This window comes from Drosophila ficusphila, unplaced genomic scaffold, assembly GCF_018152265.1.
Source record: "Drosophila ficusphila isolate 14025-0441.05 unplaced genomic scaffold, ASM1815226v1 contig_414, whole genome shotgun sequence".
Taxonomy (NCBI): domain Eukaryota; kingdom Metazoa; phylum Arthropoda; class Insecta; order Diptera; family Drosophilidae; genus Drosophila; species Drosophila ficusphila.
This window is the reverse complement of record NW_025064328.1, coordinates 4,066,259-4,076,915: the sequence shown is the minus strand read 5'-3', so window position 1 is coordinate 4,076,915 and position 10,657 is coordinate 4,066,259. Positions and strand designations below refer to the sequence as shown.

The window sequence follows — 10,657 nt, the reverse complement described above, 5'->3', positions numbered from 1 at the left end:
TTTGTGGTAGTATAAAAGCTACGTTTACTAAGATATTTCTCAAATTAAAAACCAGTCAAAGAAACATATTATTTTCTTGTATTTTTGCTCACAGTAGCTCTTAAAACGCTGTAACATAATTAGAAATGTTGACACATGTTGTATGTTATTCCCACTGCTAGTGTAACCGACTTTTGAAATGGAAAATCAGGCCTAAATGGCTTCCGGCTTATACGTCAATTATTACGTTGGCCAAAGCACTCAGCATTTAGCTCTCGGTTGCCAAGTGTTTGCTTGGTGATTGCCTGCCAGTAAAATTCAGCTCTTTTATGGGCGACAAGCACTCCTGGTTGTTTGTAGTTGACTAAAGGGGTCTCCTGCCATTAAATCAAATGCCACAACACAATGCAGGGAAATGAATTGAAACGGCATTCGCATATAGAACCCAACAGTATGTTGCCGCCAGGAGCTGTGAAAATTCGCTGGAAATTCAAGTTAGATGCTGCGGAAAATGCCAAGGCATGGAAGCTGTTTATTTAGGAAAAGTGTGCGAGTGTGCGGGTGTGCGAGTGTGCGAGTGTGCGCGTGTGTTGGAGATCCAGACCTCAGACAAGATACGGCTCACACACACAACACACACACACTCCTACAAGAACAGTGTGAGCGAGCAAAATATTTCACACTCGGCAACCGCAGGCACTTGGGTGCCCCAAATTCGGATGGGGTGCACAAAGTGCGGCTTTCGTGGAAGAGGGGAAGTGGTAACCAACACGTAAATGAATGCACGATACAAACTACAACAACAATGACAACTACAATAATAACAACAACGACAACAACAACAACGACATGCATTGTGTGAATGTGCTTAAATACTCGGGGGGCTTTTATGCTTTTAACCCCTCGAAAAAGTCACGGCTTGCCGGCTGGCCATAAGGGTCAGTTTGTTTAGGGCCCGGCTCACATCCTGCGGCGCTTATAGTGGCGGCTATTTAAATTTCTTAATTAGTGCTCGCCCGAGAATTTATTACCGGTTACTCGCTTTACTAGGCACTCAATGGGTTTCCTCTTTCAGCCTTTAAACTGATTAAATGCCTGCGTTACATTTTTGTGCAACAGGCTTGCAAGGTTTCTTGTACTTTACCTTTACTTATTGCAATTTATGCGAGAGGGGAAAAATAGACAAAAAAAAAACAGAAAGAAACAAGTTATTGTTTGTTAAGTTAAGACAACAAGTTTCTGCCTAAGAATTGTTAGGATTATGCAAAGCAACTTTACAAGAACTGAATTGGTAGATCTTAAAGCCAGCAGGATTAAAAAGCTATTAGAGGCAACAGTTTCTGTTAAGTTTCAAGCTCAAATATATTTTTAAGCCACTTCTAGACATTTCATTGTTTTATTGTATTAATTAAAAGCTCAGTAGCTTAGACACTTTCGTTTTTTGTAAAACAAGTAAATTTACAAGGCTAATTTAACTTTGTGATACCAACATGTACAAATAAATTTTCAAAATCCTGGAGCTGCACCTGAACACCTTGTTTCCCAATTAATGAGATCCGAAATGAGCTTGCCTAGTACCAGCATAAATCTCTCTAATTAAAATTAATAACCTTACTAATTTTTCACCAACCTTAGCCGGGAAACCTCGCTCGTAACTTAAATTTCTTTAAAAGACTACGATGCCCCGAAGATACTTGGCCTATAATTTTATGCATATAGACGTAGTTTTGTTTTTTTTTTACATTTTGGGGCCCAAAATCAACAGGACGTTTTTGTGTGTGTTATTCAGCTGCTCTTTTTTCAAGGAGCCCGAAGGAAAAACAGGACGAAAGCCAAGAGCCCGGGGTCAAAGGCGACGCAACTCGAGCTCGATTTGTGGGTCGCGGTTGCCTCATTAAATTTAACGCACGTGCCGCACAAATTATGTTTGCCCACATATACAATCTTCCGCCGCACACACACACACTCACTGTCCGTCTGGCATACATTTAAACATTTTCCTAATTTAGAGTTTGGTAAAAAAAAGAAATGCCTAAGTGGAGAATTGAAAAGGTTTTTGGTTCTTATTTTGTCTACAATTTACGTGGGCCACAAGAACGAATGAATAGGTAGTAGGTTAAATCATTCAACAAATGTACACACCCACATCGACACACACACAAGCTCAGACTTAAAAATTCACAGGAAAAACCACACACACACTTGTGCTTATTGAGTTGCCTTCTTTAGAGCGCCCAAAGGTAGGCAACATAAAATTTCCGTAATTTGCTGGGAAAATGGCTCTCTAAATTGAGCTGTTGAACTTGCAAAAGAATCGAATTTCCCACACATTTAAATACTGTGAAAAAAGTCACACTTAGCTTAATAAGATAAAGCTAATTAGCATTAATACTAATTAGTTGCCTGCTAAAAAAGATTTATAATAAAGTCACATGCAAATAATTGAAAATGTTTTTTTTTTTGTCTTTAAGCTCAATGAGTGATCCAAAAGTATGGTGATACGGCTTGCTGTCTTTAAAAACATATTTTAAACCTACTCAGCTAAGCATTTAGTTACTTTAAGAAAAAACAAAATCCAGAAGAAAATTGTTGCCGGGACAACGTTGCGTATGCTGCATATTCAACTTGAGCTGCTGACTCCATTGCCAGGTAACTAACTGCGGCACTTATAAATATTCAGTACTTTGGCTTACGCAGATCAAGTGCAAACTGTCAGAGCATAAATATTCATAAATTCAACAGGACCTTGTACATACGTATGTGAGTTTGGGGACAAAAGGGAAAAAAAAGCGCTTCCAAACTTTCGAGTCGCTGCTGTCGCTCTTTATTAAAGTTTTCTTGTACTTAAGCGGGGGCAAATAGCTGTCCGCATTTGCACACGCCAGCAAACAAACAAGCCCACACACACGTCCCAGTACATGGCATCCAAATATGCGCTGTCTGCATTATTAATGAGTCGACTCCATTTAATTGAAGCAATGTGATTGCGGCCATTGCGACAGGTGGCAAAGTGGGCGGCTTTTTTGGGGCGTGCCCCGATCCAAACGTTGCTGAAAACACCTGCCGTGTCTGGGCATATGCAAATTCGGTTTGCCACGTGCTCCGGGCAACGGATTCCTGTTCTCCGGAACCCGGCCTCCCGGCTCTGTTTTCCGTGGCAGTAGCCATGTGGCGACTGCGAGCTACAAAATGTCAACACACACAGTTCGTGGAAGTGATATTCTTTAAATGTGCCTCTACCACGAAATCGTTAAAGAAAACGGAATTTATATTGGGCATCAAGAAAAGAAGTTCAGTTCTAACAGAGCTATTAATAAAAAACTTTTTACCAACTTTGGTAACTTTTCTGAGAATCCATATTTAGAAAATTTTAAAAGAAGGTGGCAAAACATTGATTAAAAATTTGAAAATAAACTAATGATGTTTTAGATGTTTTAATAACAAATTCAGCAAGGTATACCACTCGTAATTCTGATAAAACTTAGCAAAGTTAGGGGCTTAGAAATGCTGGGAACTGGTCCCTTTTTTTTCTTTGAAAATCGATTCTTTGCATTTTACATATTTTATGAAAAAAAGAAATAAATAACCCAAACTAAAGCATTCTCTGGGAACTCTTTATTTTCTTTGGCAACGCAATAAAGGGGAAGCTTTTGCCAAATATACAGCTCAATAAATCGTGTACCCAAAATGCGAATCGTAAACTTCCTCGAGTTTAAGGTAACCGCAAATACTCAGTAACTCTGTCAACAGGTCCTTGTAACAACATTTATTTCCCCCACTTTTACCGACTGCGGTAAGCGAAAAGGTATTTAATTTCCATTGGGTTATTGTATTGATCTTTTCCAAAAGCAACAGATGTAAATTATGAATGGCCTCGCGATAAGCCGCAAGAACAGACCGCAAAATCTCTTTGCAAGCCAAGATACAGATTTAAATTCCAACCAAATAATTTAAGACCAGAGCCACCAAAACGATCAAATTGCAACCATTTGCTATTCCACCTCTGCGAAAAAAAATAAATCCGTAGTTGAGTTACGCTGAAAAACGCGCAGAAATCGTAGGGCAAAAAATATTTCCGCCTTTCGACCTCCACTGTACAGGCCCTTTCGGTTATAAAATCATAAATCCCCGGGGGGGGCAGAAGGAAAGGAGTTGCCAAAAATATGGACTCCGGGCCAGGAAGCGGAAATTATGTTGGCCTGTCTTGGGCTTAACCTTTGTCTTCCCCGCTTTCTGTTGCCGTTCGAGGATTCGCCAGCATGAATGATTGCAGTTTAAACTCACCCGAGTTCACTTTTACACTCTCGCCGAGCTCTTCTTTCGGACGCCGGGCAGCCGCACCTTTTTCCACTTTTAGCCCCGGCCCATTTATGATGCTCCTTTCGGCTGGGCAACATTTTTATAGCTGCAACAGCAGCATAATTAATTTCATTTTACGACGAGGAGAGTTGCAAAAATGCATAAAGTCAATTAACTGAAAAAAGCAGCCGGCAGGAAGGAGCCAGGAGCCAGGAGCAAAGCCCGGGGCAAGGAAGCTCCCGAGGAGCAGCGAAGCGAGCTGATGAGGTTGTAGTGGCTTAACTGAGCATGCCGTAAATAAATCAACGGGTCAAGTCGGCGTGGGCATAAATTCCTGCTTCTTCGGCCAGAAAAGTCTATTATGCGAATGATAACTTTTATTCAAGGGCTTATTCTTGAGTTGAATCTTCCTTTCCGAGCAAGTAAAATCCAATTGCAATGAATTGTTACCTGATAAGCTGAAGATTTACTAAGGCAAATAATTCGTTTTTAAATTATTATAATTACGGGTACTGGGGATTTACGCAAATAAGTATTTAAACTTTACCTTAACGAAGATTAACCAAATATACAGCTTACGATAAATATATTTATCTGCTGGATATACACAAATCGAGAGTTAAGATAGCTTCATTTACATTTATACGGTAAATACAAGTATTTATTTTTTATATTTACTATTGACTTTACCAAGATTAAAGTACCTTTTCAAAAACCGTTGCAACAAACAGCGTTGCCACCCTCGAAAAGCAAAACCGTGCAGATGGTCACCCTAACAGCTGATTCGTTAAGAACAACAAAAACATTTCGCGGCCGGCTTTTCTTTTTGCATATATTTACCCAATTTACTTGGCTAAACACCTCTATGAACAAAAGGGAACCAACCAACTGACCTGCCACATCCTTCGGCTTTTGCATGAAATGAGCCAACACGCAGCGGTCGACAGAAAGCGGTAAACAAGGAAAATGTGAGTTGTTGGTGGGGGTGGAAAAGCACAGGAAAACGCGGCAATGTTCAAATCGCTTCGGATTTTCCACTCCATTCGAGTGGCAGCCGAGCAGCAGAAAGGACACGCGCCGCGCAACGTTGGGAAATCAAAAGCGAGGACCCAAACAAACCATAAATCTCAGTCCCTAGCAGACCGAAGTAACTTCAAGTTGTGTTTGCAATTTCAGCACCAGCACCATGGATGATTTTGCCAGCATAAAGCCGCACAGCTCGGTGGTCAAGTTGGCCTCCTGCCTGGAGAAGATCTACGCAAAGGTAGTGGAGAGCCGGGAGAAGCAGGTGCCCGAGCACCAGATCAAGGAAATCGAGTTCCTCAAGTCGCAGTGCAAGCACGACCACATGCAACTCAGCTTGATGAGCTGTCAAACACTGGTGCGCCTGGTGGACGAGGGCGTCTTGGAGGCCAACGGAGTGCAGAACAGCTTACTTTCCATGCTGGCTAATGCGGGGTGAGGACAACTGCATGGCTATCTGGCCAGAGAACCCGCCCACGACCCACATACATATGTAGCTCAATTCCGCAGAGGCGCACCTCTGAACTTCCGGAGGGCAGCAGGCAGGAGGAGCAGCTAGAGGAGCCACGCAAGGTGAACTATCGTGCTGGACTATCAGCCTAAGTGGAGCGCAGCGATTCCAATTGCGAAATTGCCCACAAAGGTGCATAAATTACCGACACAGATTGAAACTCACAGTGGATTCTCCCCACTGCACTGCCACTTAATTAACGCGCCATTTAACGCTTGCCATCGAGTGCTACCAACATTGTTGACCCTCCTTCCGTCCGACGACGCACGCAATCCCTCGCATTTCCGCTGGACGCGTGTCCCAAATTAATTGCCCAGCACTTGGCACGTCATGTAACAAATGTGCAAATGAACTATGACTCCGAGTTAATCCAAAATCCCAGTTGTTTGGCATTGACGCGGTTTCCGCTTGGCCGCAATCCGCAGTCGTCAATCTTGCGGATCAACAGCGATTATGCCTGGGGCGCCGTAAAAACTATTAGCCATTTCCCGCCACGCAACGCTACACCCACATATCATATCCTGCAGCCTTGGCTGGCGAATGTTTGAGGTATGCAAAGCAACTGAAAAGTCTGGCATTGAACTTGAAATGTTTGCGGAGCGTCGAAGGACGAACAAGCGGTCATGTAATACCGGAATTAACCTTGATAAGCCAGCCAAGTCGAGCTGCAAGTGCAGGCAAAAAGGATTGCATATTAATTGGCCTGCAATTAGAGGCCAAACCTAGTAGTCCGGCTGGCCACAGCGTGAATCGTAATTACCTCGCCAAACGCAAAGCGATTTACTCCACCTTCGCCGTAAAAAGAGCTCCACTCCTTGACTGCCGATTGCAGTTGCTACTCCGGAAGTGTCCGCTAAACGGCTTTTTAAGTCGTTCCACCTTAATGATGACTTACATTATATACGTCTGCCAAATGTCAATCATTGTTGACGTTTTCCAGGATTTAATTTAAATGCCTTCTATAATTAAATGTTGCCTCTTTTTCAGACCAATGCATTTTGCCATAATCACGGAGAGCATTTTGGGCTTGCAGCTTCTAAGCTTGAAGCGCAAAACTTCTTTACTCAAGGACCAGGAGACCTACCAGTGCTCTTATGGCCTGAAAACGCAACAGCATCCGCTTATCTCGCTGCTTCAGCACTCGAGTGCCAATATGCATGATGTGAGCAACAAGATCATTGGCATTTGCCAGCACCACGATAAAGGGTGAGTGCTTCACTATAATCATTATCCAGTTAAATTTATTTCTTAAGTTCTTTTCTAGCATTCGAGACTATAGCATAGAGTACCTAAGACCGGTTTTTCTGTACGTGCTCTGCAATCCCCAAACTCTGCACGATGTAAAACCCATTTGGACTTGCCTGCTGAATTTGAGTGGCAAACAACCGGAGGCACGTGCTCTGATGCAGGAACTGCTGGCATGGAGCAAGTTCAACAACGCTAGCACCTGCTTGTGCACCAGCATCCTGGTCATTGAGGCCATCGATCACTTTCTGCAGCGAGAGGATTACGCCCAGTCCATCGACTTGGGAATTTATCAAGCCTGTCTTATCAAACAGCTGGCCAATTATGGCATCGATCCGCGTCCTAGCTTGCAATGCCTTCTTCGAGTGCTCCATGCCACGAGGGAACACACAAAGGATCATTACCATGTGCTCTTGGTGCTTCTTTCGGAGGTTTTGCACGTTCTGTCGCCCTTCTACCTGGCAGATCTGCTGCGCATCATCGTTTTTGTGGTGGTGCAGGAGCGCTGTGGCCATGAATACATTCTGAACATGTGTCTGGACGGTATTATTCAGTGGATGTCTCAGACTGCATTCATACCCGCAGAAGGCTTGGCTTTGGCCCACCAAATAGTCCAAAGGGTGCTCGATACCGAAAGGTCAGAACAGGAAGGGGAAATAATCACCACCAGTCAGTTGAAGCCCGCTCATATGCGGAATTATCACCCGGACATAGCAATTGCCTTTGACTTGGCCACGTTGGTGGAATCCTTTGACGCCTCCGACAACCAGGATGTATTCGCTTTTGTCGACGCCCTGAATGTCAAGGCGAACACGGCCTTCTGCCAGCGCCTGCATCTCTTTCTGCGTGCGCTATTTTTATCTAAGAAGCCACCAGTAGATTGTTGGTTTAAGATCTACGAGGTCATCTTGCAGATCGTCAAGGTTAACGAGGGCATAGCCTATGATTTTCTCATGACATACATCTTTAAGCTGGCCCACGAAAGTAATCCGGAGTTGCAGCTGGAACTGCTCAGAGGATTGGCCAGCTTTGCTGTGTCCAAGGTGGGTTTTAACTACTCTACTTTTAGATTTGTTTAATTTATTTTAATTAAACATTTTCAAGGACAATGTACCCATGATACTCAACACCATAAGGAATCTTTCCACCGAAAATGGCACATTTTGCGTGGACTTATATCTCCGACTTTGGCGAGTGGAGACGCGTACTTATCCTTTTCTGATGAAGCAGATTGCCCAACCTCTTCCGGACAACGACAAGCGCTGGGAGCTGCAGATCGCCCGCACTCATGCCATGCGGGAAATTTGCCAGGAAAAGTAGTTTGAGTTGCTATTACCAAATGAATTCTTTAATCCATTCCAACTCTATTTGCAGACCGACTTTACATGGTTCGGAGCTTTTGCCGCATCTTAGCAACACCCTCAACAATTCCTTTGATGAGGCGGGTGACCTGGCTACTTCCTTGGCCTTGGATGCCATATACGCTTTGTGTGATAGTCACACCGTCAACATAGCTTCCACTTGGCAGGCATTGGGAAGCAAATTCCGGAACGAGCAGCGGCCGCAGACGCTTAAGTCGCTTTATAAGCTCTTTGGATTGGTGCCACTGCTGCAGACACCAACATTGGAGTACGAAAAGCTGGCGGATGATGCTCTGGAGCAGCTGTGGCAGGCTATAAGCAGACCCGGCACAGATGCCGCTCAGGTGCGGAATGCCCTGGCTGCCCTTAAAAACTACGAACCGGGGATCACTTTGAACCTACGACACATTCCAGCCCAATTTCGCTTCGAAATCGTTGGAGGAGGAGTGGGAGTCGGTGTTCCCGGTGGTCGGGAAGTAATGGATCTGCAACAGGAGGCGGTGCCCGGTGAAGTATGGGTGCAGCTGCTGCAGAAGATTCGTCCGGAGTGTGGAGATGCTGCAGCTGATTTGATTTCACACCATATAAGCAGTGAGATTGGAGGCTTCCGGAGCGGAGTCTACCGACTACCAGAAGGCAAGCCTGAGCCTCGAAAGCTGGTCGGTTTGTTTGCCTCAAGCCCACTGCGAGCAGTCACCAATTATCTCGTAAGCCAAGCGCGCTTTGGAGACTACGTTCCAGAACCGTACGCTGTAACATTCGCCCTGCGGTCGTTGTCCAAAAAATTCCCCAAACCCATTCCGCCACTGGACTGGAGCTGCCTCACGAGCTTCTTCCACCTGTCATTCGATGCGCGGAAATATTGTATCATGATAGCCAAGAACCAGGCCGTAAATTCCGGTACCGCCAAACGTCTTCTAGAGAACTTCCTCGTAGACTTTGAGCCCAACTGCTTCGAGGAGGATCTTTTGTTGCTGTTCTCATTGCTGCCAGAGATTGCCAACAGTGTGAGCCTGCAGATCCTGAAAAACTTTGCCGAGAAGGTGGCCGTTTACTGCTTCAAGGAGTCGCAATTGAATGACTTTGCTGAAGGTGGGTTATAAATTTGAAACCATCTTTAATTTTAAATTTGAATTTGAATGGTTCTTGCAGGATGTTTGTTTGAGAAATTTCTGGAAAGCGTAAAGTATATCTTCACTGGCAAATGCGATATACCAGAAGTACTTGATGTTTTTACGCTGATTGTGGAGCGCTACATGGACTCGATGAATTTGGATTCAAGGCTTTTCGAGCGCTACACCGAAGTGGTTGCTACATTGCATCCGAATGCCATTGATGGCCTCACGACGCCAGCAAACTGGTGGGAGACGCCGGTGGGCAAGCTGAAAAAGGCCACGATTATCCGGTGCTATTTGGTACTGTACAACGAGAAACTACCAAATCCTTTGAAGTGGCTTACTCCCATTGTTGATGCCTATGAGAAACGCGAGGAGGAAAGGTCTTTCTTCTATCGCCATTTGTCAGCCACTCTTTATGCCTTTGGCAGCGATGAGCATTCCAGCAATTGGATAGGTGAGATGTTCCTGGAGATCCAGATGCTGCTGGCCGAGGTCTCCAACAAGGAGAAGGTAAATAGGGCCTTGTACCTGCTGGACACCTTCATTCTGGCCGTTGATGTGCTCTCTGGTTGTGCGGTACTGCTGGGCAGCGTGGATGTGGTGGCCACTAATGACAAGCAGCGACTGTCGCTTTTTCCCGAAAGCTTGCAGTACTTATGCGATCATATTTTCTGGAAGGATCAGGAGGCAAAGGTTCGGATTCAACCATTAGTTACATACAACTTATTTTAACTTCTTATGTCAACCCTTTTAGATCTATGAATTCTTATTCAATCTGTACAAGCACATAGCCTTGCCGTCTTCCTATGCCGATGTCTTCAGGGAGGCCATTATTTGCTCCCGAAACAAGCCATATTTTGATAACAAGGGAGTCTGGACCAAATACGTAGGAATGCGTAAATGAACACGACGACGAACACTCACCGCATTTAAACTCTCTGCCCACGCCTAAAGTGCACTTCAATGGTTAAATTCAACCGCCTACCGTCAATGTTAGTCAATTTTTGATAGCAAGCGCGTTCTTTGTTATTTGTACGAGTTTAAACTTTAACGTACATTAAATGTATTTTTGCGCACAACATTTGAATTTGCAAAGGGTTGCCAGGTGGTCGAAAATTGTG

At 44.3% G+C, this 10,657-nt stretch overlaps 1 protein-coding gene across 1 annotated transcript; it reads left to right on the top strand.

The window, feature by feature from the left end:
- The first annotated feature begins 5,081 nt into the window (after positions 1-5,081).
- LOC108087732 (focadhesin) lies at positions 5,082-10,615 on the top strand. The gene is made up of 8 exons (XM_017185253.1): positions 5,082-5,246; positions 5,455-5,736; positions 6,800-7,018; positions 7,077-8,100; positions 8,162-8,373; positions 8,432-9,510; positions 9,571-10,229; positions 10,291-10,615. The coding sequence occupies exons 2-8, from the start codon at positions 5,465-5,467 to the stop codon at positions 10,438-10,440; spliced, it is 3,615 nt and encodes a 1,204-aa protein (XP_017040742.1). The 5' UTR covers positions 5,082-5,246; positions 5,455-5,464; the 3' UTR covers positions 10,441-10,615.
- Positions 10,616-10,657: the final 42 nt, after the last annotated feature.

Excerpts from the sequence above, each read along its gene's own strand:
- LOC108087732 (XM_017185253.1), top strand. The coding sequence starts at position 5,465 with ATGGATGATTTTGCCAGCATAAAGCCGCACAGCTCGGTGGTCAAGTTG. Across the intron at positions 9,511-9,570 it reads ATTGAATGACTTTGCTGAAG|GATGTTTGTTTGAGAAATTT; the intron begins GTGGGTTATAAA and ends TGGTTCTTGCAG. Across the intron at positions 10,230-10,290 it reads GGAAGGATCAGGAGGCAAAG|ATCTATGAATTCTTATTCAA; the intron begins GTTCGGATTCAA and ends CAACCCTTTTAG.